This window comes from Emydura macquarii, unplaced genomic scaffold (assembly GCF_026122565.2).
Source record: "Emydura macquarii macquarii isolate MOO-44397 ecotype Brisbane River unplaced genomic scaffold, CSIRO-AGI_Emac_v2 contig_18, whole genome shotgun sequence".
Lineage (NCBI taxonomy): Eukaryota > Metazoa > Chordata > Testudines > Chelidae > Emydura > Emydura macquarii.
Window position 1 is genome coordinate 6,019,185 of NW_027130155.1, and position 24,468 is coordinate 6,043,652.

The 24,468-nt window shown below is 41.1% G+C and overlaps 1 protein-coding gene across 1 annotated transcript in view; it reads left to right on the forward strand.

The window, feature by feature from the left end:
• The window catches only part of WWTR1 (WW domain containing transcription regulator 1), a 107,208-nt gene that overhangs the window by 74,541 nt on the left and 8,199 nt on the right, over nucleotides 1-24,468 (forward strand). The window contains exon 3 of the mRNA XM_067553828.1: nucleotides 12,892-13,097. Within this exon, the coding sequence (XP_067409929.1) occupies nucleotides 12,892-13,097 (206 nt within the window). The remainder of the gene's footprint in view (nucleotides 1-12,891; nucleotides 13,098-24,468) is intronic.

Genomic DNA, 24,468 nt, shown 5'->3' on the forward strand with positions numbered 1-24,468 from the left:
GCAGGAGGGGGGTTGCAGCGGTTGGGGTGAAGAGGGTACAGTGCAGGGGTTGAGGCAAAGGGGGAGCCCACAGGGGCTAGGGGAGTCACACTCAGAGGCTTGCTGTGTGAAAGAGGTCACTGATAGGGAAAGTTTGAGAACACTGATCAGACCATGTTCCCTCTCTGTATGAAAGAGAGCTGCACTAAACTCTGGAGGAAGAAAGCTTCAGAATTTCACTACAAAGAGAGAAAGAGTTCTTTCCCCTAGCAGAGATCTACCAGCAAGTCTGAGCCCGGTGGTATGAGATATACAACTTCAGCAGTTTAAATAATTTGTTCTTAGGGAGTTGAAGACACTATATGTTAAAGGGTAAATTTTAACAGAGAAATCAGCTTATACTAGTAATGGCTTGCATTACAGAAATACATTTGTGAACTAATATATTTGGTCTACCACTACAATGGCTGTGGTAACTTAATTTGGGCCTGGTAATAATGTGGGTTATGGTATTTTGCACCTGCGTTAGTGTTTTTAATCAGTCAGGAAGTCCAATCAATAAAAAGTTACCGTAATCCTCTCTAGCAGTAATATGAACCAAAGTTTCCATATCCTGCCATGATAAAAGGGGATGTATCTGTGCTATTGTTTGAAGATGATAAAATGTCGTGGGACTCCAGGGATAAGACCACACAAACTCCTAAGGTTTTAAAACAGGCAAGCTGTATTTCAGTGATAGCCAACATAATATTTGGTGTTTTGGAATTGTCAGTGTTTAGCCAGACTTAGTTTGCTTAAATTGGGCTAGAAATCTGTAATATCGAGAGGGAGAGTTTGTTTTTTCCCCAACTGGGCTGTATCCAGACACCTCCTGCACTGTGGAAGTGCTTCCTGTTTCAAGTCACTTTTGATTATTGGATATCCTGAAATGCAAAGCCAGGAGTCAGATGCGGTTAGGGTGAATAATTTTAAGAGGTGCTTCTGGTTATTGAAATATGATTTATATGAGGGTTGGAACCATTCCTGAAGGAACCTGCATACAACATGGAAATGAGGCTTGTGCCATCCCCCTTCTGGGAAAGCACGTTTTCAGGTTATTTGAAATTAAAACCACCAAGAAGCAATTTAGGCAGATTTAGTACAGAGTAGATGGGAGTAATTTATTCACATTTTACAGAGAAGCAGCTATACAGCTGTAGTGACCAATGGCAGTAAATTTCACTAGCAAGAACCTGGAATATTCAAAGAACAATATGTTCAAAAGACTCTTGAATTTTTGTCAAAGCCTTTTTTAAATTTCAATGAAAACATGTTTCTGTTTGTATATAAGCATTCAAGGCTAGCAACCCAAACATTTCAGCATTGTGCTAGTACAAGAGACCCAGAAAGTGGAATTGACTAGTTCATTTTCCTAATCCAAACAGAATGAAATGCCCAAAGGAGAGAAACAACAAAAATGAGGAAAAATAAATAAAATTTTTGTAATTATTAATTTTTAAGTAATATTTGTTATTAGTAACATTACGAAGGAATGTAAGATACAGTTCTAACAAGCCTCTGCAACTTTAAGACCATTTGTGCTAAAGAAAAGCCAACACTTCTGGTATTTATTCAGTTATTCTAAAAGATCTATCGAACAGTTTTGTGTTAAATTCAGTTGTGATGCTGCACTTGCAGATTGTTTTAAACCTGAAGCAGTGAAGACAGGAAAGTGTTGCTAAATGTACACATCACAAATCCCCTCCACATATCAGCTGAAACTGTTGCGAAATTTCTACATGGTCCTTCTCAGCCCAGAAATCAGAGTGAAGGTGCCTTGTGTGCAATGGGATAGTGCAACTTTTTTGTTTAATACTTTACAGATTTTTTGGAACAAAATGCACCCTGAACTGAAAAGCTGCATTTTTGCTGACCTTGTTGGAAGGCTAATGCAGTTTCTGGGAAATAAGCGAAACAAGCAGTTCTTTGTTGGCAGGGAAGCAGAGAGAGAAGGAGGGAGAGACTGGTCTTTTTTTCTTCACAATGTCGTGACTAAGTCTAAACTGTAATGTAGCTAGATTTTTCTTTTTACCTCTGCAGACATATGTTTTTCATCAGACTGTGCTGTGTGACACCTGATGCTGGTGAGTTCATATGAATTAGGCTATGGACTGTCCATAAACAGAGTGGGGAGAAAAGAGCCACAGCTGCACCCAGATGCTTCTGACACTGAAATAAATAAAAGTTGGTAGAATCAGTTCGACATGTATGTCAGAAATAATTTATACCTGCATTATTTGGCTTCTGCTGCTTGCAGATTTTTTTGACCACAAAATGATCTCTGCTTTGTTTATATCCAGCAAAGATGTTATTTTAAAAGTCTCTCCTCCAATGTTTGAAAACCTTACTTACTTATTAATTGGTTAAAGAAAATCACACAGGACAAACTTCAGAACTAGATTGTGACTGCAACTCCATTGGCTGTAATAAAGTTATAGTCACTTGACCAAGTCTGAATTTGGTCCATAAATTTTGTTCACTTTCATTTGAGCTGGTGAGTTGTATAACAGGTGCTCATTGAGCAGGTTTGCTTCATTCTGCAAAACAAACTTGTTTGTCATAAGAGAGTCAACTTAGAAATGCTACCTTAAACTTGCCTTTTGGAACAGGTGAGGGTGAACACTCTTGCACATTTTATGTTATACCCCACCGTTGGATTGCTGGATGAATGTCACTGGACTAAAACCAGCATTCATGTTGAGTAATATGGTTTATACTTGAATTATGAGGTTTTTCTTCTTTGTGATCCAAATTCTGTTCTTTTCCTCCTAGTAAAACCTCAACATAGACATAGAGTTAAAGTTTATAGAACAAGAATGCGCACAGTAGGAAAAGAACATAAATAAAAACACAAATTAATAATGTGAGAATGAAATCAAACAAGTACTACAATAAGTGTATATATTGTAATACGATTATATCTTAAAGATCAGCCATGTATAGAATGTCCTTATACTGAAAAGGAGTGATCCAGTGCCGGTTGGCGTCAATGGGAGTTTTTCCATTGACTTGAGTGGGTGAGATCAGGCCATAAGTGAGAGTGGCATCAAATATATGCAACAAAAGTCTTATTGTAATCTACTTAGTAAAAAGAGGTCAACTCCATGGTTCAGATGAGAAAGGAGATAGGAAATCCATAACAGTTTGGGGTTATTCCAAGAAAAGTTGAACAGTAAACCAAGTTTGATGAAAGACAAGCTGTTTGGCGGGGGTTTTTTTCAAAATGAATCTCAGATTTGTAGGTAGATGGGCAATTTATCCATTGATTGGTGTTCCATAAGAACTATCTTTCTAATACTGAATTACCAGTTTAATGGGACACTGTCAACTTGAAATCTAGCCAATACCAAGCAAATGAGTTCAAAGTAGTTTCAGCTACTAAATCTGCATTGTCCTTCCTCTCTCAACTCCCCAAATGTTTCTTTCCCCTGTTGCTGTGTTTATGACCCACACAAACAATAGGAAAAACAAAGAAAGGTTCTAGTCCTGCAATAACATCTGTGTAGGTGGACCCCTGCACCTGTGCACAGCGGCAGCACCATTGAAGTCATTTCTGCATGCATGCATGCATGCAAGGATTGCCCAAGTAAATACCATTGCAAGAACCTATTTGACTATACCAGGGAAATATTGAAACTGACTATATGCAATGTGCTGTAAAATACGCAGAGTAAACAAATTGAAATAATAGAGAGAAAATATATTTGTATTCTCTAATCTTTCAGTTATAGTAATCTTAGATTTTGATAAAATAGTACTTAAAAGATTTTTGGATGGAAATGTGATTTTTGATGTTGGTGTTGACCCTTTAAAGAAAACTGCTAAAAAGATGCTGGGAATTCTCTGGAAAACCACTTCATTTGTTGTATATTATCGTATAGGTATGTCTACACTGCAGTTAGACACCCACGGCTAGCCCGTGCCAGCTGACTCGGGCTTGTGGGGCTCAGGCTAAGGGGCTGTTTTAATTGCAGTGTAGGTGTTCGTGCTTGGGCTGGAGCCCCAGCTCTAGGACCTTGATAGGTGGGAGGGTCCCAGGGCTTCGGCTCCTGCTTGAGCCTGGCTGTCTACACTGCAGTTAAATAGCCCCTTAGCCTGAGTCGACTGGCATGGGCCAGCCACGGGTTTTTAATTGCAGTGTAGACATACCCACAGAGACTTACTTTTGGAAGCATCAGATATTGTAGAGATCATGTCGACTTGGAATATTTAATTTGTAAATGTTTATAAAGCTGAGAATTGGCTTTGCTAGTATAGAGCTGGTAAAAGTATACATGGGGGTTCAGCCAGCAGCCCCAAATAAAACATTTCCTGGGAAATTGAACTTTGACTTTAACCAGAATGAGATGAGTAATTGTTTGTTTAGATTCTTGAAGATCTTAACAACAGTGAAAGTGACAGGGCAAGTATATAACATACTGGGGAAATTCATAGATGTTGTTTCCACAAGTAAAAAAGGAGACTACTTTTCTCCATCATAAGACAAAGAGGAACGTATTCATGACCAGTGTGAGCAACACATCTGACTTCATGGCATACAAAGATGTTTTATATAATAAAGGAAATTGGGACCACTGTGAGGTTTTGGATGAAGTGTTCTTTTCATACTAACTAAGAGATGAATCACTCCATGATTTCTGCTGGCTTCTGCTAGCATAGACTTTGGAAGAGAAATAGAAAGTACACCGGAGTAGGCTGAGTTATCAGAAAGCATCCACTACTGCCTCTGCACCAGGGGAATTGTGTGGGGCCGCACACCTCAGAAAGTTTTTGGTGCTGGCCAGGGAGGAGGAGGTCAGGGTGTCTGAGGGATGCACTGATTCAGTTTATCCTCTTAGAAGCCCCAACCGGCAGAGTCCTTGGCAGGAATTAAAACTGCCTTCCTCTGGCAGAAACCCCACCAGCCCTGATAGTGGGTGAATCCACCACATGGGGCCTCTGAGATGAATCTGATTTCAGCATTTAAAATGTAATGTGGGATTATAGACATCTCATGTTTTTAACAATGCCCAGCAAGGTCTGTGCAGAATGAAGTTTTAATTTCAGATTCAGGTTTGGAGATGGTATGGTGTGTTCTCTGGATGGGTGATAACTCTTCAGGTAGAGAGGGGAGTTTCTCCTACTAGCAAGGAGGTAGAGGTTTTTCTCCATTTATGCTGGAGGATGCTTGTGTATTGTAGTAAGTGAAATGGTTGTACAAAATCCTTTTGTTTCAGAGGTTCTGTTTAAAAACATACTGGAAACAACCTTATTGTCTCTTCTTTATTCCAGGGAGATATTTGTTTTGATCTGGTTTAGATTTCTCATTTGCTAAAGTTGCATAATGAAAAAGCTGTATGCTGTGTGTGCAAGTTGCACATACATAAAACCTCAAGAGTTAGACCTCTGAGTTGAGCTCACAAAAGTAAGAGACAGCATGTCTTGAACTTATTTATGGGGCCTCATTCTGATTGCACTTATGCTGGTGTAAATCAGAGCTAACTACCATGGAGTTTTAGTGGTGCAAAGCTGGTGAGATCAGAATCAGGCCCGTATTTGTCTATGTCTGAACCATTTATGAATTTGAAGGGAAGTTTCTCACCAGGTAAAATTGATTTTTCAAGTCATTGTGATGTAATTTCCCATTTTAAATAAGACTTTATCTGTGAACACTTCCCAGGTGATGCCCTGATTAAAAAGTACAGTTAAACAAATGGAAGCTGGCATATCTGTTGATCCTGGGAACTTAAATTCATAACTTTGCTAGACACTAAAAATCATGGTCAGAGACTTGGTCTATACTGCACGGTTAGGTCAATGTAAGATCTAGCTGTGGAAGTGTCTTCACTTAAATGTGGCTTCCAGCAACATAAGTCTATGTTGATTTCTCCCTGAGCAGCGTAGAGTCACGGTTGATGTAATTAGTTGGATGCAGTGTCAGTTGTAGGCAGTTGTTACTTTCAGGAGCCACTGACATTCAATCGATACAAGCGCTCCTGGTGAGGACGCACACCGCCAACAGAAAGAGCCAAGTGTGCACACATATGAGCCATTGAAAAACAGTGGTGGCTGTATGCCACGCTAAGTTAGGTCAACATAGTATTGTAGTGTAGACATGGCCTTAATAAAGACACTGGATGTATGGCTTCTTACAACAAACTGTAACCCAGTAACCCTCCTTTTTGTCCTATGACTGCAGAGGTGTTAACGGGCCACTTCAGCTTGAATGGTCTCTTAGAATATGTGTTAACTACTTTATGCTAAACAGTCTGTTAACCATGTATTTAGCTGTTGGTCCAATAACTTTACTCACCTTGTCTCTCTCGTATCCTGGGACCAATATGGCTACATCAACACTGCAAACAACCTTCCATATATGACATTTTCAATGTGTCTGGAGAGTTACAGCTTTGGAATAGCAGTGTGGCTGTAGAACTGATAGTTATGCTGAATACATAGTTATCTCATTCCCATTTCAAAGGCAATGTAGGCTGGAAAAACTGACTTGTCTGAAGATTCAAACTGGCATACAGGAATAGTTCCAGGTGATTCAGAACTTGGAGCCCCTTCTTAAGACCTGTCCTGGGAGTGACAGTTCTAGAACATTTCTCTATGGATCCAAGTTCTTCCTGGCAAGGACCAATGTTCCAAAAGAACCTAGATTCACAGATCCATCTGTGGAGAAGGGCCAGAAAGCACAGGAAGTGGGCCTACCTATCCCCGTTCCCTGCTGTGTTTGAAATCAGTATTGTACTGTTTTATGCATTATAGGCAGGATCTAAGAAACTGCCCTAAATTCAAACACAGGAGGTGGAAAATGGCAGGAGGGCACATATTGCAGTCAAAGCGCAGTCAGCTTTGCCCACAAGCAAATCACAATATGAAGCAGAGGCAAATGACACTTCCATCTCCTTATCTAAAGGAAGAAAAGACATCCCCTCCCACATTCAGGCCCTCGTGGTTTTGGTTGGTAGACACAGTTAGAGTCACCAAAATGGAAGTGGAATGACTGATTTGTTTGTTTGTTAACAAAATAATCATATGCTGTGTCGTGCACTCAATCACTCATGGGACAAGCAGTGTTATGTAATTGTTTATATTCCTGTGATGTTTAAAATGTTCACTGCACTAACATCAGCGTGCAAGTCCATGCTGATAGTATGTAACAGTAGTTAAATGGTTGGAAAGCAGAGGAAAGAAAGTACTATAAATTGTACATTTCAGTGACCTAATCCCCACATACAGATTCAGTGAGGATTCAGAAGTGACTAGTTTACTAATAAAGAGCCAGATTTTCCACTCCACTTCCATGAGGGGAAAGATTCGGCTCTGTTGTGGAGGGATTCTGAGGGGCATAACAGTGGGAAGGAGGTTCACCTCCCCAGCATTGTCCTGTTCTTTCCCTTCTCTTCTTCTCGAGCCCCAAAGAAGCCCATGGTGCTGCATGAGAATTGAGATCTCCTGGAGGCAGCAAAGGGAGGAGCTGTTGTCTATAGAATTTCCTCCTAAGAGAGGCAGCAGATAACCACTTAGGCTGTGTCTACACTACAGGTTATGGGGACATAAGTTACACCAACATAAGTGCCGGTGTGGACAGCCCTATGTTGGCGGGAGAGCTTCTCTCGTCGACATAGCTTCTGCCACTCATGGAGACTGGAGAAGTTAAGCTGACAGGAGCACTCTCTCCTGTTGGCTTAGAGTGGCTTACATTAGAGCGCTTACAGCGGCGCAGCAGCTGTGCTGCTGTAAACTCTCTAGGATAGCCGTGCCCTTAGACATCCATAACTAACACGTTCCATTCTACTGTTACAGTTCAGGCTTTCAGCCTGCTCTTCCTCTAAAGAGTCTGCACAGGCAGGGTATCTGGTCAGTGATATTTTCATAGCCTTGGCCAGTCCAAGCCTTTTTCATTTGTCCCTTTGTCTGAAAAGATTTGCACTTAAGAAGACTCTAATATATTGTGATTTTTCCTGGGCTTGAGTCTTTTCTCACTTAGACCTGGATACTGCAAGGATTTAAGCACATGCTTACATACACATGCAAAATTAAGCACCTGTATACATGTTTGCAGTAGTAAGGACTTACCCCAGTTTTACATGATGTAACTCACTAGACTTCAGTGGAGTTGCTCCTGATTTACATCAGTGTGAATGAGAAGATAATCAGACCCTCTGTGTCTTAGAAACAGTTTGAGCAGTTCTTGCTGTTTTGCAATAGTCCCTATTGTTCATTCCATCTTTATTTTTTTCTGCAGTACTACTTCTTAGCATATGCATAATGTTCCCTCAGATGGCACATGACCAGGATTCATCACGGAATTTGGTCATCTGGGTAGATCATTAGTGTGACCAGTCCGTGCCTAGGGCAGACCACCTGAAAATGCCAAGGTCAGGGTAGGCTGCGAAAAGAAGCAGATTCTTCTAGATCTGGTGGGTGACATTGAAGTCAGACTTCGCAACCAGCCACAGACAATGCTTCTGATTCCCCACACTGGTTATCAAGAAGCTAAAACAAAATATACATAGCCCCCTTTACTGCATTTCAGTCTCTGGCTCCCAATCAGCCACTATGTCCAGTAAAGAGACCAGTTATTTAAAATTCTGTGCTCTTAACCAAAAAGGTTCTCCTGACCCCAAAGGGTCAGCCACATTATTAGATCAATATAGGTTTGGATCTTATGAAAGATAACATGCTGCCAGCCAATCCTTTAGTAACTAAAACTAAAGGTATATTATAAAAGGAAAGAAACAAACTATAAGAGAAATGTTAAAAGATTAAAGCAATCAGATGCATATAAATGATTTGAAAGTCCATCTGTGCCAAGTTTTCATTAGAATTGTGGAGTTGCAGGTATGTATAGTCCCTCTGGTGTACACCCATTATCTAGATGTGAGTCTCAGTCTTTTGTTTCACAGCTTCAGTTGTAGATGAGTTGATTCAGAGGTAGGTGTAGGCTGAAGACTAAAGACATAATGGATGTGGTGCAGCTACCTTTTACATCCCGTGACCTTTGCCATGCTGCTTGTGGAAATTTAAAGAAATAAGATGGAGTCCAGGGTCACAGGAATAAGTCCTGGTGACTCATCAAATGTAGCCCTGGCTTCTCTCCCCTGGGCCCATTGTACCTGTGAGATTTCTTAATGGGCCATTAAGCATCTTATTGCTGATGCCATCCTGTCTGGGGAGTGGCCCAGAAACACAGCACAAGTTGAAATATAGATATATTAAACATATCTATAGCTTTCAATACAAATATGACACATTCACAGAAACAATATCATACTTAGCAAATAATAACCTTTCTAACAGTACCTGACATGGCATATCGCTGATGAATTATTGTAAATTTGACGTATTGATGTTAAATAATACCATAAATGGTCCCCCTAATCCAGCCAGTGTCACAATTAGCTTCCCTGGCTACGGCTGGGTACTGACAGGGAGGGCAATATGAATGCTGATCCATGCCCTCCTCTGCAGTAATGAAAGGCCAGATACTCTGAAGGTCAGACATCCGCATAGTATAAACTCATCCTGGTCTGAAGATAGGAAGAGAAACAAGTTACAATTTTGGCTTTCTTTATGATAGGTGCAACATGGAGAGAAAGATAAAAGAGAGAAAAATCCCTACTCCTTCAGAAGGAAAACCTTTTTTTTCTTGTAAAACAGTGTTCTGAGATTAGGGGTGTTCTTGTTTGGAGAGGGAAGCTTTTCTGTTTGGGTTATTCCTTACTGAAAGGACTGGCAATGAAACAGTGCAGAGAAGGTCAATAGGTTTTAAGGAAATTTGTGGCTGCCAACCATAATCCAGTCTGGGTTCAGACACTGCGTTTGAGAACTTGATTGTTAGTTGTTTTGGTTTGTTGGTAGTTTTTTAATTTTGTTTTTGTGGGAATTAAGGCCATGTATACGTTAGCACGTATGTCAGCATACCTTTTGTTGCTCAGGGGTGTGAAAAAACACATCCCCGAGAGACTTAAATTTTGCCAGTGTAAGCGCTTCCATGCACAGCGCTATGTCGGCGGGAGACATTTTCCTGCTGACGTAGCTATTGCTGCTCATTGAACTGGTTTTATGATGTCAATGGGAGAGCTCTTTCCCGTCGGCATAATGCGGCTACACGAGCGCTTTTACAGTGGCACAGTGTATCTGTAAGTGTGGACACGGCCTAAGTGCACTGTTTTAGTGCTCATGAAAAGTATTGGATTGGCAACGCCGGAAATGGAAGTATTCCACCCATGGATAATGTGGATCACAAACAATGGTAGTGCAGGCTTCCCCACCTTGCCCCATCTCTCCTGTTTGCCCCAGCCCAATTCTGAAGAGAACCATCTTTAGGGGTAAAAGGGTGGTTCAGTCTTCATACCCAAATCACTTTCACTGCTGAGAGTGCCTGTTCTGGTCAACTGAGGAGCTGTATTGTGACTGTTATTTTATTTCACATAAGTCATTGTTGAACAGCCTCCACATGAGAGAGAATTCTTCCCCTGATTGGTGGCCCCTGAATTTGAACAGAATAGGCTACATTGATCTGAGTGACACTAACCCTCTCACCAGTCTCTTTCTGGTGTTGTTTGGGGAGCAGTCAGTTGGTTTCAGTGGAGTTAAATCAGTTTTACTTGAAAAAAGCTTCCCCTGCTCACCTTCCCTCTGCAGAGCTACCCTCCGAAGACAAATGTTTTGAATACTCCAGCAAGGGTGCGGTTTGATGGGTTTACTCCAAATCTGAATGTACCCACAGATAAGGTTTCAAATGTTAATAAAATTTTGCTGAGGAGTATCTAGATCTTCTTTATAAGACATTAACTATATCAGACACTCTATATATACAACCCAAGAACCTTGGAAGATTTACATATGCCTCGGTTGTAAACAGGTTTAGTTTAGTTTTTGTAATTTCTAATTTATTTACTTTTCATTTTGGAAAGAGACTAAGGGCTTGTCTACACTTACAGTGCTGTAGTACTTAATAAAGATGCTACCTATGCTGACAGGAGAGCTTCTCCTGTCGGCATAGTTACTCCACCCCCCGAGAAGCCGAAACCCTCCAGTTGATACAGCACTATCTACACCAGGGATTAGGTTGCTATAACTACGTCACTCAGGGACGTGGAAAATCCACACTCCTGAATGACGTAGTTATACTGACATGAGTTTGTAGTGTACACCAGGGCCTAAACTGTGAACCGTAAATTCAGTCTTATCTGACTCAGGGCATGTCTACACTGCTGTCAAAATTTGGTGGCAGTCGACGGGAGTTATGCAAACTACTCTGTTTACACAGAGTACACAGAGTAGCTTGCGTAACTACTCCCATTGACTTTGTAATTTCCCTTTAGTGCGCTGTCTCCACTGTGCTGTGCCGACGGGAAATGCATTCCCATCCCAGCGCTATGCTTTTTTTGGAGGTGGCTTTATTAGATCGACTTTTGGATCAATTGAGCGTGTCTTTGCAGCTGCTCAATTGATCCAGAAAAATTGATCGGACGTCGGCGAATTTGTGTGTATATAGCCTCAGTTGACCTAATGGAGTTACATCAGTGATGAATTTGGGCCATTCTATTTGGTAAAACACTTTTAAAGTCTTCATTTTGAAAGACACATGGAATCCAATTCATTTGGTATATTCTCTTAATATATGGTTTTTTACTCTCCTGATTTTGCTAAAGAAATTGGTTTAATGTACAATGTACCCGCTACCTAAATTACATTGTTTTGCTATTCATAACAATTCTCATACTGTAAGCACAGATGGTAACTTTCTGCAGCCCAAAAACAAAATGGCTGATGCCATGTGGAAAAAAGAGGCATTCTTTGTTCAAAAGGCACAAAAACATCTATCAGAAAAAGTGGGCAACAGCCAGCTGATCTGTGCTTATTACTATTGCTTTGCTTTTTTATTTATGAAAGTGCTCAAAATTCAGATTAACTCTGTTTGCACCATTTTTATTATTCTTTCACCTACCTTGAAATGTGAACTGTAAGAACTTTAGTAAATGGACTGAAAGGTTATCTAGTTTCATTGCAGCTCTTGTTGGTAACTGGTATCATCCTCTGCTGAATTACTTTAGTTACTTCTAAGAGCCAAGCTTGTCATTGGTTCTCATCATATAACACTCCCTCTATCTATGGTAATTTTATGGCCTCCCATTACCTTAATATCTGAGTACCTCACAATCTTCAATGTGCTTATCATTACAATACTCCAGTGAGGCAGGGAAAAGTTATTATTTCCTATTTTACTGATGAGGCCGAGAGAGAGAGAGAGGCTTGAAATCAATGAAGGTTGGGAACCTAAATACCTTGGAGGATCTGAACTTATGTGATTTCTTCAAGGTCAAACTGGAAGTATATAGCAAAGTACGGAATTGAACTTGGGTCTTCCGAGTCCCAGGCTAGCCGCCTAACCCATGAGACGGTCTTATTGTCTCTAATAATGTACAGCCATTCTTTTGCCACCAGTTGTGGAAAAACACCACTGTTACAAAACTAACTCTTTCTACAATAATTCAATTAGGTTTGTCTATAAAATAAACTTGTAAATATTGAAAATATTTCAATCAGGTCACTACATGCTGTAGACTTAGTCAGATACAAGGGAATTTATTGAATTTAAAAAAAATCTATCTACTTTACTATATAACGTTAGATAAGTGTTGGAACAATATCAGGGCTTAACCTAAACTGAACTTTTGGTTTTGAATCTTAAACTATGACAACTAATGATTAAATAATTACTAATGTTAAATCTCATCAGAGGGAGTAGTTGCTATTTATCTATATATGAACAATAACTGTACACTGAACGCAGATGGAGAACATGTCCTGTGCCCTCTGTCTGAAAGTAGAATTCAGACACTGTACATAACCAGGTCTAATTGTTTTCTTTCACAGTAATGAATCATCAGCACCAGCAACAAATGACACCAAGCACAACCATGTCCCAGCAGAGCCATCCTACCCAGAACCCTCAAGGTGGATTGTTGAACATGCCCAATGCACTGACTACCCAGCAGCAACAGCAACAGAAGCTGAGGCTTCAAAGGATCCAAATGGAAAGGGAGAGAATTAGAATGCGCCAAGAGGAGCTCCTGCGACAGGTACTGCTACTTTTTCTGCAAATGTTTTTCCATTGATGCATCTAATTTGTTTTTTTCTATGCACAAACTACAAACAGGTACAGCCAGAATTAATTTTTCTTTTCAATAAAGAGAACCAAAAAAAGAAAATAGCCTTAGAGAGTACACAACATTGTGTTTGGTTCAGTGCAGTTTGTGAATAGAAACACAAAAGTGGCTGCTTATTTCTGCATCTAGCAGTCCTTAGAAATGTAAAGGTGCAGTATACAGAAAAAAAAATGTCCTGACAGCTTCATAACTAAACACACTTATAGCTATAACACAGAGAGTAGGGACCAAATTCTGCTTTTTGCACCTTTGTAAATGCAGAGTAACATTGTTGATCTCAGCTGAATTTATACTGGTTTGAGTGAAAGCAGAATTTGGCTCTAGCATAGCACTGTGGGCCAAATCTTGGTCCCACTAAAGACAATGGCAAAACTCCCAGAATTTGTTCCCAACAGTCTGTCTTAGAGGTTTGGGGCCAAATTTTGTAACTGATGGCATTTTTCCCTTTGATTATAGAACAATGTTGAGTTACATCTCACATGAATTTGGTCTGGCTGGTAATTTTTCCAGTGGTAGTGTGGATTTTTTGGGTGTTTTTTTTTTTTTAAACATTTCATGTATTGTTCTAATTTTTAAGGCTTAACTTTAAAATGACTCATATAATACAAAATAGATATGTAGCTTCCTTTACACTGCTTTAAGGAAATAAAACAGTTCTAACAATTGCAAAGGATGTGTTTCTTCTGTTAGGGAGTACTGTGCTGATGATGTTGTTTTGCAAAGTATATTAATCAACTTCCTTAGAGAACACAAATAACCTGTTTCCCTTAGTGAACAAAGTACGTTTTATTGAGGATATTATGGTCATGGAGAGTAACCTTGTAAATGGGTAGTCAGAATTCCAAATATCTAAGAAAATGGTGCACTTTCTTCAAAGAAAAATCTTAGAAAGCTGCTGTTTTAATTATTATTTCATGACTACAGTCTTCTTGACTTGGAATTTGTGCCTAAATGCATGTGGTTATTTCAGGGTAACATTTGTTTATACTGTATTTCTAAATACAGTATCACATTTCTTGGCAGCAAATAGAAGTATGTTTTTATGAGGGTAATGACACCGATTGGCATAATATTTCTGCTGATTTATTAGTGTACTGTAAATTGTACCAGTGTTTGTTTGCGTGTAATAGTCACCACGATCACAATATCATTTTGAAATTCCTTATTTAGACATTAGATATTTCTTTTATAGTGATTGGTGCAAGTAGTAAAGAGGAGCACAAACCAAATTCCCTTATGTGAACAACCCTAGACTGTGGGGAAGAGTGGCAGAGTCTGGCCAGTGACTGTCTTGCCACAACTAAGTGAACAACATTGATCTCTACCTTTTCTTTTTCTTTTTTTTAAACTGGGGAGGTGAATGAATGGGGGAAGATGTGTTAATGATGACAACAGACTGGAATGTTTAGAACAGGGGTTCTCAACCTTTTTCTTTCTGAGCCTCCCCCTCCCCCCCATGCTATAAAAATTCCAGGGCCCAGGAGAGGAGCGTAGGGGCTGGGGGTGGGAAGGGAGGAAGGCTTGGGGCTCTGGATGTCAGCTGTCGGAGAGGGGTGCGGGTGGGGGCTTGGCCTTCTGCTGGGGGACCTGGGGGTTCCAGGCTTCAGTGCCTGATGCAGAGGCTGGGGGGCTTCAGCTGTGTGGGGCTCAGTGCTTCTGCTCCACAGGGCTGGAGGCTTCTGCCCCAAGGGGTGCCGTGCTTTACCCCTGTGGGATTAGGGGGCTCATGACTTTACATCTGTGGGGATGGGGGGCTCAGAGCTTCTGCCCCACAGGTGCCCAGGCTTGGGGCTCCGGACTCCTGGCTTTAGTCCTGCAGGGCAAAGGGCTTGAGGCTTTAGAGCTGCGTGGGGCGCTAGGGCTCCAGAATTCATCCCCACAGCTCTGGGTTTCATCACCATAGCTCCTGGCTTCAGCCCTGCTAGGGCATCAGGGCTCTGGGCTTCTGCTGCAGGGCCCCACGGGACCCCTGAAAGCTGCTGGGAGGCATGGATCCTCAGTTGAGAACCACTGGCTTACAACATATTGTGGGGAGCAAGGAGCAGAAGAGTCATCATGTCTTTGCAGCTTTAAAGACAGAAACAGAGATCTAATTAACAGAGCAGATGTTACCAGAAAGGGATGTTCATCTACAAAGAACCTAACTTCTTTTAGGAGAGAGAGAAAGTTTCCTCAAAGCCACAAATTAACAGCAAACTGGTTGGTTTCTCCCTGCCAGTATGAGGCAAAAATGTAATTAATGGCAATTGCCTCCTTTTCCTCTGTTAGCTTCAAAGTAGCTAGGAGCGTTACTGATAAAAGGAAGAAGAGGTTCAAGGTCCTTCCAGAACATTTTACCGTTTATTTCTGCCACAAAAACTTTGGGACACCTCCAGTGTGGAGTTCTTTCCTAGAGTCGTATTTGAATTATCACTGTAACAACAGTAACTATAGATGGATTGCAAACAATCAACAAATTTCCTCTATTTTGGAATTTCCTATGTATAGCTGTTAGTGCAAATATTTGCTCAAAGTTCCAGATTCTGCTAGCAAACACTGGTGTTCTGTACCAGCACAGGAAAGATTTCTAAGATAGTGAGAATGGACACCTAGTTTAACTGTATGATGTAGAGAGCAGAGCTGGTCAAATATAGCATAAGAGAATTTGCAAATACCCTTTCTAATAAAACCTGTTAATTTGCTCCACTAGTACTTATAACTTCTTTTATCCTCTTTTCTGCAATATTTGTATGAACACATTTTAAAAAATAATTTAAAAAAGATTGCATCAAGACAGCTTGAAACTTTGCATAACACCGGTTAGCTACACTTGTACCAAACAATAATAAAAATCAAAGATAAAAATTCAGTCCTGTTATAGGCCTGGGTCCAGCAAAGCACTTAAACACGTGCCAAATTTTAAGCATGTGAATAGTTCCAGTGCCTTCAGCAGAACTACTCACATGCTTATAGTTAAGCATATGCCTAAGTGCCTTGCTGAATTAGGGCCACAAAGCAGACCACTTCATTGAAATCAATGGAATTTTACCTGCTTATGCCAGTGCTGAATTTGGCCCTTAAAGTTTAGACCTGATCCTGCAAACATCTTGTCCCCAAATTCTGCTCTCACATCTCATACCAGTCCCTTTGATGCTGAAAGTCCCTGTGTGGCAGGCAGCAGGGAGTCATAGTGTGCTTCTTCACATGTGAGCAGAGGCTGCCTGTGAGCACAAGTATGATGAAGCACTAAGTATGGTCCTCCACACTGAGCAATAGACTCAAATTTCATGTGCCTGCTTTTTTATTTTCAAGGGGCAGGGTGTAAGCAGAGAATGGGCATGTATATAGTATTAGCTTAATCATAATCATCCTCATGCTAACGAGGTGCTTACCTGTGTTTACCCCTCTCGGGCCCTATTTCTGTTATATGGCAGGCGTAAATTGTTGGCTACACAATAGTGCTGTTTTCAGTGCTGGATCCTGTGTCCCTGTTCTGCTGGCTGTGCTTTACTTTTAACTGATATGCACGACATTTTGCATCTGTGCTGTACTGAATCAAGCCCCCAGCATGTGTCCGTCCTGTCCTACCCCACACATACAATTCAACTGAGCTGCAAGACATTAGCGGCGGTGTAGTCCTGGTAGGGCAGCGTGGTCTTATGTGAGTAAAGTTTGCAGAACTGGGCTCTGATGTTGTGGTGCTGGTTTTTAGGGTAGAACAGATTTTTCCCGCCCTAGAAGATAAAGTGTAAAAAAAAAAAGAGAAAAAAGGATCTTTGCAATCTGTAGCTTGTAGTCTTAATCAACAGGAACTTTATGAACTTCCTGAGGCCTAGCAGTATGATGGAATGTAGCAAACCCCTGAAGGGCTTCTTTGTTAAAACATTGTTATTCCTATCCTAATCCTTCACTACTGCTTTTGCTTTTTTAATGCAACCTGTCTAAGAAAAAAATGCTGAGTAAGTGTATGCGCTTGCTGCTAGGCAACCGAAATGAGGTGAAAAGGGTTTGGGTGAAAGGGAGTGGAATTCTTTTGGCAGGTCCCTCAAATCTCCTTTCAGCTTGACAGCAACTGCTGGCTGGCTCTCTGCAGTCATTCCTGTCTCTGCAGCTGCTCTGCTGGAGAGACACACCCAGCAGTGAAGGAAAACACAGTTCTAGGAGCTTTCTAGTTAGAGTGTTGGTGGTTTTTCCCCCTCCCCTTAATTTTAGTAGGTGAAGGATAGCATTTGAAAAAGTAACAGTTCTCTTTCCTGCAGCAATGGATTAGGGAGCTGAGCAGTTGATGTTTGAGAAGGGCTCTTTGTTTCATAAAACAGAATGTGACTCAGCTTTCATTTGAATGTTGCCTTGCCTTGTCATTTAAGAAGCATTCCATTTTCCCAATTTCTTTCCCACTGGTTATATTTTGTCTTACAGAGAAAAAATGGCAAACCAGCCTTTCTAAAACCCCTTGGAGATGGAAGTTATTAGAGAAGCTGTCAGTGGGAAAGGTCTCAAAGGGTCACACAAAGAAAGTGCCCTGTTTCCACTCTCCGGTTATGAACTGAATGGTTATGTAAGAGTCTTGAACTTCAAAAACTTTTCACCTTGTTATGACATGCGAAGGGAACCAAGCAGAGGTCATGTTTCCCATAGGGTTCATCCCAGATGTCACCTTCATGGGTGCAGAGAGCTCGGCAGAATTCTGCAATTCTAATTCAGAAAAGGGAAGGTATGGGAACCTTGACAAGGGAGAAGCAGTGTGGGGGAGGATCCAGACACAGATCCACCAATGTTTTGTCCTTGTGGGGTAGGAGCTTACAGGCTGCTGGGCTCCTACAGTCTTGGAGCTGCAGCAACAGCCCTTTTCCACATTCCCTGTGGGTATACCAGTGCACAGCCTGGCCTCTAGCCCCATATATTGAAAGCACACATAGTGTCTAAATGTTCAGTTGTCTACCATAAGTGAGAGGAGCAGCAGGAGAGGAATTGTAATGACTGGCAATATAAAACCAGCCTCTCTTCCCATTCTGAAAGGACAGTTTGGTATCTGAGTGTGTGCAGTGAGATATTTCTGCCAGGGCCGGTTCCAGGAAATGTGACAGTGGATTTCTACAATCCTTTGGCATGCTTTTTAAAAAGAGGTTTACATCAGAAGTGTGTACAAATACAATGGATAATTTAGTATGCTGCAGCCCTTTGAAGCCTTTAAAGATTTTGGCAGCTTTAGCAAATACCCACTGAAGAAGCAGGCATTTTGACACTGTTGTAATCTCAGGATATTGCATTTATTTTTCCTTTTGTTTCCACTGTCTCCCCATCCCCTTCCCCTTTTTGACAACGTGCACTGCAATGCCAGGCACATGATTATGGGCATTCAGTTCTCTTTGAAGTGAACGCCAAAGGCTGCCTGAATTGGCCAGTAGGAGGGACTCCTCCTTCAGCTTTTTACTGTCTAGAAAGCTAGAGACCTACAGCATGTGTCTCCAGACCTGTCATCCACATGGCACTGGAACAGCACATTGCCAGGCACTTCAGTTATAAGGATGCCTTGCAGATCTAGATAGTAACTAGTCCTGCAGTGCTGTGCAAAAGGAAGGGGGGGCATCAGGAGCCTTTTCCCTTGTGCCCCTGTGTATTGTTCAGGCAGTCATTGTCTTTGTTGCATTATCACCCAAGGAACAAGAAAGTATATCATTGACAACACTGCTTATAACAGCACCCTACACCACATCCTCTACACCAGACAGCAGAGTTGGACCAGAGCAGGGAAGGAATGATGATGATAATGAGACTAGTCACCTTGATTTCAAGGACAGAGTCGACAATCACAGTTTGTGCTAATGGAACATTGCATGATTCCGTAGAACAATTCAGAAAAAACAATGTTTCCTGCACTGGCTAAAGAGACATGCGCCTAGTTGTGTTGATTGACCTGCACATAGTGTCAAGCATGAAAACACTATTTCCAGCAGCTCAATGCGATTCTTCTCAAAAGACATGGCACTGTGCAATACAATCAATTGCCAGTTGCTCAAAGATTGAGTCAGAAATGTTGGTTTTGTGCAGATTTTGCATCAGAGTGTCTTTGAAACGTTTAATCTGTCCTTCACACTTATGATTGCTGGAGCTTACTTCGGAATATAAAACTTGTTTGAAAAATGGGTCTCAGGCATACGAATTACATGGCCAGTCCATCTCAATTGGGCTCAGATGAAATGAGCCTCAATGCCAATGGAACCAGCTTTTTCTAGGACTTCTGCGTTGGAAACCTTGTCCTGCCATTTGATGCCCAGTAATCGTCATAGGTGTGGCAAATGGATACTGTCAAGCTTTTTAATGTGCCGTTGATAACAGGTCCATGCTCAGGGCCTGTCTAAATCCTGGACTGGAATAAGCAATCCTCTAATAGATTACTGACTATGCTATCGCTCTGAAGTAGAACAGTTTGAGTCCAGTTGCTTTATCTGGCTATTATGGTTAATTAATTTGGGCATGAATCTCTCCTAGTTGGACCAATCAATAGTTGACACCACATTTTCCAGAGACATTAGTATCTGAATTCCCTGGTGAAGTGATTATACCAGTTCAGCTGCAGTATAAAAAACAGCCAGACAGAATTAAATTCCAAGTGCACGTTGCGAGACTTACAGCAGTTTATGCAGGAGCAGTGTGTCCGGTGCTCTGGAAAGAAGGCCATTTTGTCAAACCTTATTTGTGGGAGGAATGTTTTTAGAAAATCTTCTGAAATAGCTGGCCACTCATCATTTTGCCCACAAAATAAACAGCCTGATGAATACGAGATACCATAGCTGTTAAACCCTTGGTGTTATTTTGTTAAGTGTACTCTTCTCCCAAAAATGAAATTTCCATAATCATAGCTCCAGGGAAAGAGTTACAGAAGTTAAAGCAAAGTTACTCCACATTAAGTGACATTTATATTAAAAGGTTTGTGTGTGTATGCAGTGTACCAGAAAATCTTAAACAGAGATGTTACAAATACAGTTTAAGAAAGTGTGACTTTTCAAAAATTTCTTCTCTTTCTAGCAGCCGCAAGGAAAGTCTAGCATTCTCCTTCCATATGCCCTATTGGCGTGTGAATTTTCTCCTTTACAACTACTGCCATCTAGAAGAGCCTTCCTGTAACTCTCTGCAAGCAGAGAGTGCTAGGGCTTGTCTTATGAGAAAGTTGCATCGGCTTTTAAACTGATATAGTTAAACCAGTGCAAAAGGCAGTGTGGACACTCTTATCTTGATAGAAAAGTGGCGTATTTCAGTTAAGTCTTCAGAACAGATTTAACTAAACTGCAATAAACAACTCTTCTACTGATAGTGTCCACACTTTCCCAGTTTAACTATATCTGTTTAAATTTTTACTGTACTGATGAACCCTTTTATTATTTGTTTATTAAGGCGATGGAGCAGGGAATGAGGCAGACAGCAATATATATCATATACTGTCTGGTCTCTTCAATACTGTTTAGTTCTATAAAGTATTTTGCATCACAGATCACATGAAAGATCAAAGGCCGGATTCTTGCCTGTTTCTGTGCATCTTTACAAGGGAAGTAGTGTTGTACCTCCTCACTCCCATTTTGCCTCTGTGCAACGGTGGGCCAGAATTCCCAGCTCCCTTCCAGCTGTCCCAGGGGAGGAGACCATCACACACCAGCCTTTCTGTAACAGTTCACAGAGCTGGCTGAGCAAAGAGCAAGGAGCACATTAACCCCTCTCATGGGGTGGTGCTGCTACTGCTCTGGCATGTGCATCTTGGGAGCCACGGCAGGAACAGTGCGCCTGAGCCAGACAGAATTTCTCCTTGGGGTCAAACTTGCAATGCAGACTCTCTGTAGCTGAGAGTGCCAAGGGCAGAATTTTGCCCTGTAGCTGAATGGTATTTGTGACAAGTTGAGGCTATGTCTGTATAGAATTATGAATTCCATTTTGTTTTGGGAACCCCAGTTTGTTTCAGGGACCCGTATTTTGTATTGCAACTTCCTTTATGGATTAAAATATCCATTTTATAGCAGTGGCTTGACACCTATTAGAAGGATTATGTCTGAGAAAATATGACAGAGCATTAAAGGGCCATCAAAGCTGAATGACTCTTTTCTACTGGTAGGGCCACTGACTTTTAATTAAGCTCTACACAGAAGCCAACCAGGATGTGGGTGTGGACTTCCAAAACTTCCCATCTGAAGCACATGAGCAAAAGGAGGACAGACCATTTTAAAAGAGGGATGCTTTGCTAAGCAATGGGCCAGACCACCAGTTCATGAAACAAAACCCGGGTAAAGAATGCAGGAAGGGTTGCCTAGCCTATGGATACTGATCAAACCCAGGACAAACAGGAGGCATGAGATCAGCTGTGGGAGTGGGTGGGTGTGTGGGAGGGGCTGTGTTCAGGCCACCCAGGCCATTACCCAACCACTTTTTAGCCGGGCCAAACCTGAGTGGCATGGCAACCCAAAGCACCAGGTCACAACGCCACTCAAATTTGGCCTGTCTGCCTCTCTGTCATGATGGAGGGCAGATGCGATGTGTTGAGGAGGCATGTGCCTCCCTCCCTCACCACACACACTTTAAATGGCACTTCGCAGCCCCTGGAATAAGCTAACGCAGTGTTGGGAGCTGGTTTATCTTTATGAGAGAGAACTGCATTAGTAGCAGAACTGTCATTACGGACTTTAAATTAATCACCTGACACATCATCTGGTTGATAATGAATTTACTTGGCTTACATCTGCAACTCCTCTCTCCTCAGCTGCTGGAGCAACAGGAATTTATACAGGTGCCTCAAGCTCAAATTAGACTGTCTTTTTTTATTTTGACCCTTTTGCATTTCCTTAATAAGCAGCTGATTTCATGTGTGGCCACACTGCATAACCTTGGAGACTGCAACACTGAAAAGCTACCAGAGGAATCGGGCTTGAAGGATGAGGGGGAGGTTGTTTGGTATGTTTGAGAGGTGGGAGGCAGTTCCAGTCATACAGAGTTTCATGGAAGAAAGCACAAAGCAGAGAGTGGGAAAAGAAGATACCTTAGTATTCCACCGGTAGGTTAATTAGAAAGTTTTCCATAGAGAGAGAAGGTATTTATCACTATCCTCCATTTAATTTAAAACAGATTCTGTGGAAATGTACAGGTCATTCAAAATCTTATTTGAGTCGTTCCCCCCACTTCCCTCCTGCCCATCATTTTGATTTAACATAATGCTTTCCCAATGACCTGGTAGACGAATGAAGACATCTTTCTGCGGAATAGAAATCACTAGCTATAACAATTAACTGTGTCTTTGGCAGTGTTTGAAAACAATTATGGAAAATTACTGGGAGAGAGCTTTTGGCTGCCAGTATGTCATTACCTGTTGTAGGAACACAGGAGCCTGGAGTAGCATATCTGCTAGGCATCTGACAGTTTTAATCAAGAGTTTCAAAACTCCCTTGCTGTGCATCCACCTACTGACTGTCAACAAACATTCACTTCAGTAATGGCCTTTCTCCTCTACCAGCGTGTGACCTGGATAACTCTTACTTCAGTAGATTTTCTTTGGCTGGTCTGAGATATAGATGTTGATTGGTAGATCCTCACGGTCATTGCTGGGTCATCACTAATATCACCTTTTCCAGCAAAGTATATTTTATAGAACAGCCTATTTCTACATTCATTTTTCTCTATTTCTAGTCATATTCAAGGACTATTATAAGTGGCCCCAGAACTTGTTAAAATGTTGGTTTTATGTAGTGTGGTCCCTTGAGAGTACAGGCTGCTGCGTACAGGAAGGTTTCCCAGTCACCCTTGCACAGAGAGGATTATTCCGTCTGATATTCCTTACAGTTCCAATGAACTTATTTTGCATTCTGGAAATTGCAAAACTGGAATGACAGCCAGCAGGAACAAAATTAAGGTAATGAATGTGACCAAATTAAAAATGTCATGTCTTAAACCTTCACTACTTTTGGTGATGTACACAATCAAGTCCCAACCTGGATCTCATTGCAGCCAGTGACAACATTTCCAATGGCAGCAGGAGACGGCCCTAAATTTGCTTTCTAGTTGTGTGTTTTACCTGAGAAATAGATATGAAAAATTATTTGGTTTTCATTCTGCGTAGCAATATCCAAATAAGTTACATGCACATCATGTCCTATGCTTTTCATCCATTGCATTTTGTCCTTCCTTTAGTTGGGGGAACACTTTAAGAGCAGTGACACAAGCCTGAGCCAGTAAAAAGATGCCATCCATTCTGAATACAACTTGGTCCCAGTTGTCTGGGAGAGAAGGTGTATTACCATCCTGACCATAATATTTCCAGTTATTTGGTCTCAGAACGCAGTTCTGCTCTAAAGTGTTGGCTAAACTTACTTTAAAGTTATTTTATATCCTGGCAAACAGGTTGAATAGTCCCCCATATTGAGTCAGTATTTTCTGTCCTAACGCCAAAATCTTATCCTTTATGACATATTACGGCCCCAGTTATGACTGGAAACATTGCCCAAATTGCTAAAAGATGGCCTTGAATGGCTTAAAGACTGCATTGTAGCAAAACAGTTCCTAGAAAACCTTCTCCTGCATCTTTTTTTGTTCTTCTTCTTTCCTCCACCTGCCTCCTTATTCTCCCAGTTTGATTTTTGTTGTTGGTCTTTATATTTCATGCTTTAAAAAAATCCTTTTCAATAAGTTTTGGTGCAGTAGTAGAAATTTGTCAGTGCTATAGAATTCAGACTTAATAGTGTCACATTGGGTGTCACCCATGTAAGAATGAACATAGGTGTGACTTCTGTCATCCACCTGATTTGAATTGTAATTGGGAAGGCTGTCCAGCAGGCTTTATAATAATTTTAGCTTAGCAGACAAGATGACATGATATTACAAAAAGGCTCTGAGTCTTTTTACTCTTTGCACACTCAACTCATATCTTGACAATGAAATGAAACATAACACTAAGCACCTGTCCTAAAATATGGTGTTAAGATAACAGTTATTCACTTATAAGTCCAGATTGGCCAGTGCCACTGGAAGAGTAAGTTACAGGTACAATAAAACACATGGCTCCAAATTCTGCCCTCAGGTACACATACTTGTTCAACTCACCTGGATTTTAAAGGGAGTTGCATGTGCATGTCTGAGGACAGTATTTGGCCTTAAGTAAAGAGGAAATTTGGCTTCAGGTAAAGAGAAACTTACAGTACAATCATCTGAGGTTGGAGGTCTGACCAAACAGCAATAAACTTCATTAACAACCATTTAAAACACCAAAAGGACTTCCTTGTAATCATGACTGACTCTGCTTTCCTTAAATACCAGGAAAGATGTGTTGTTA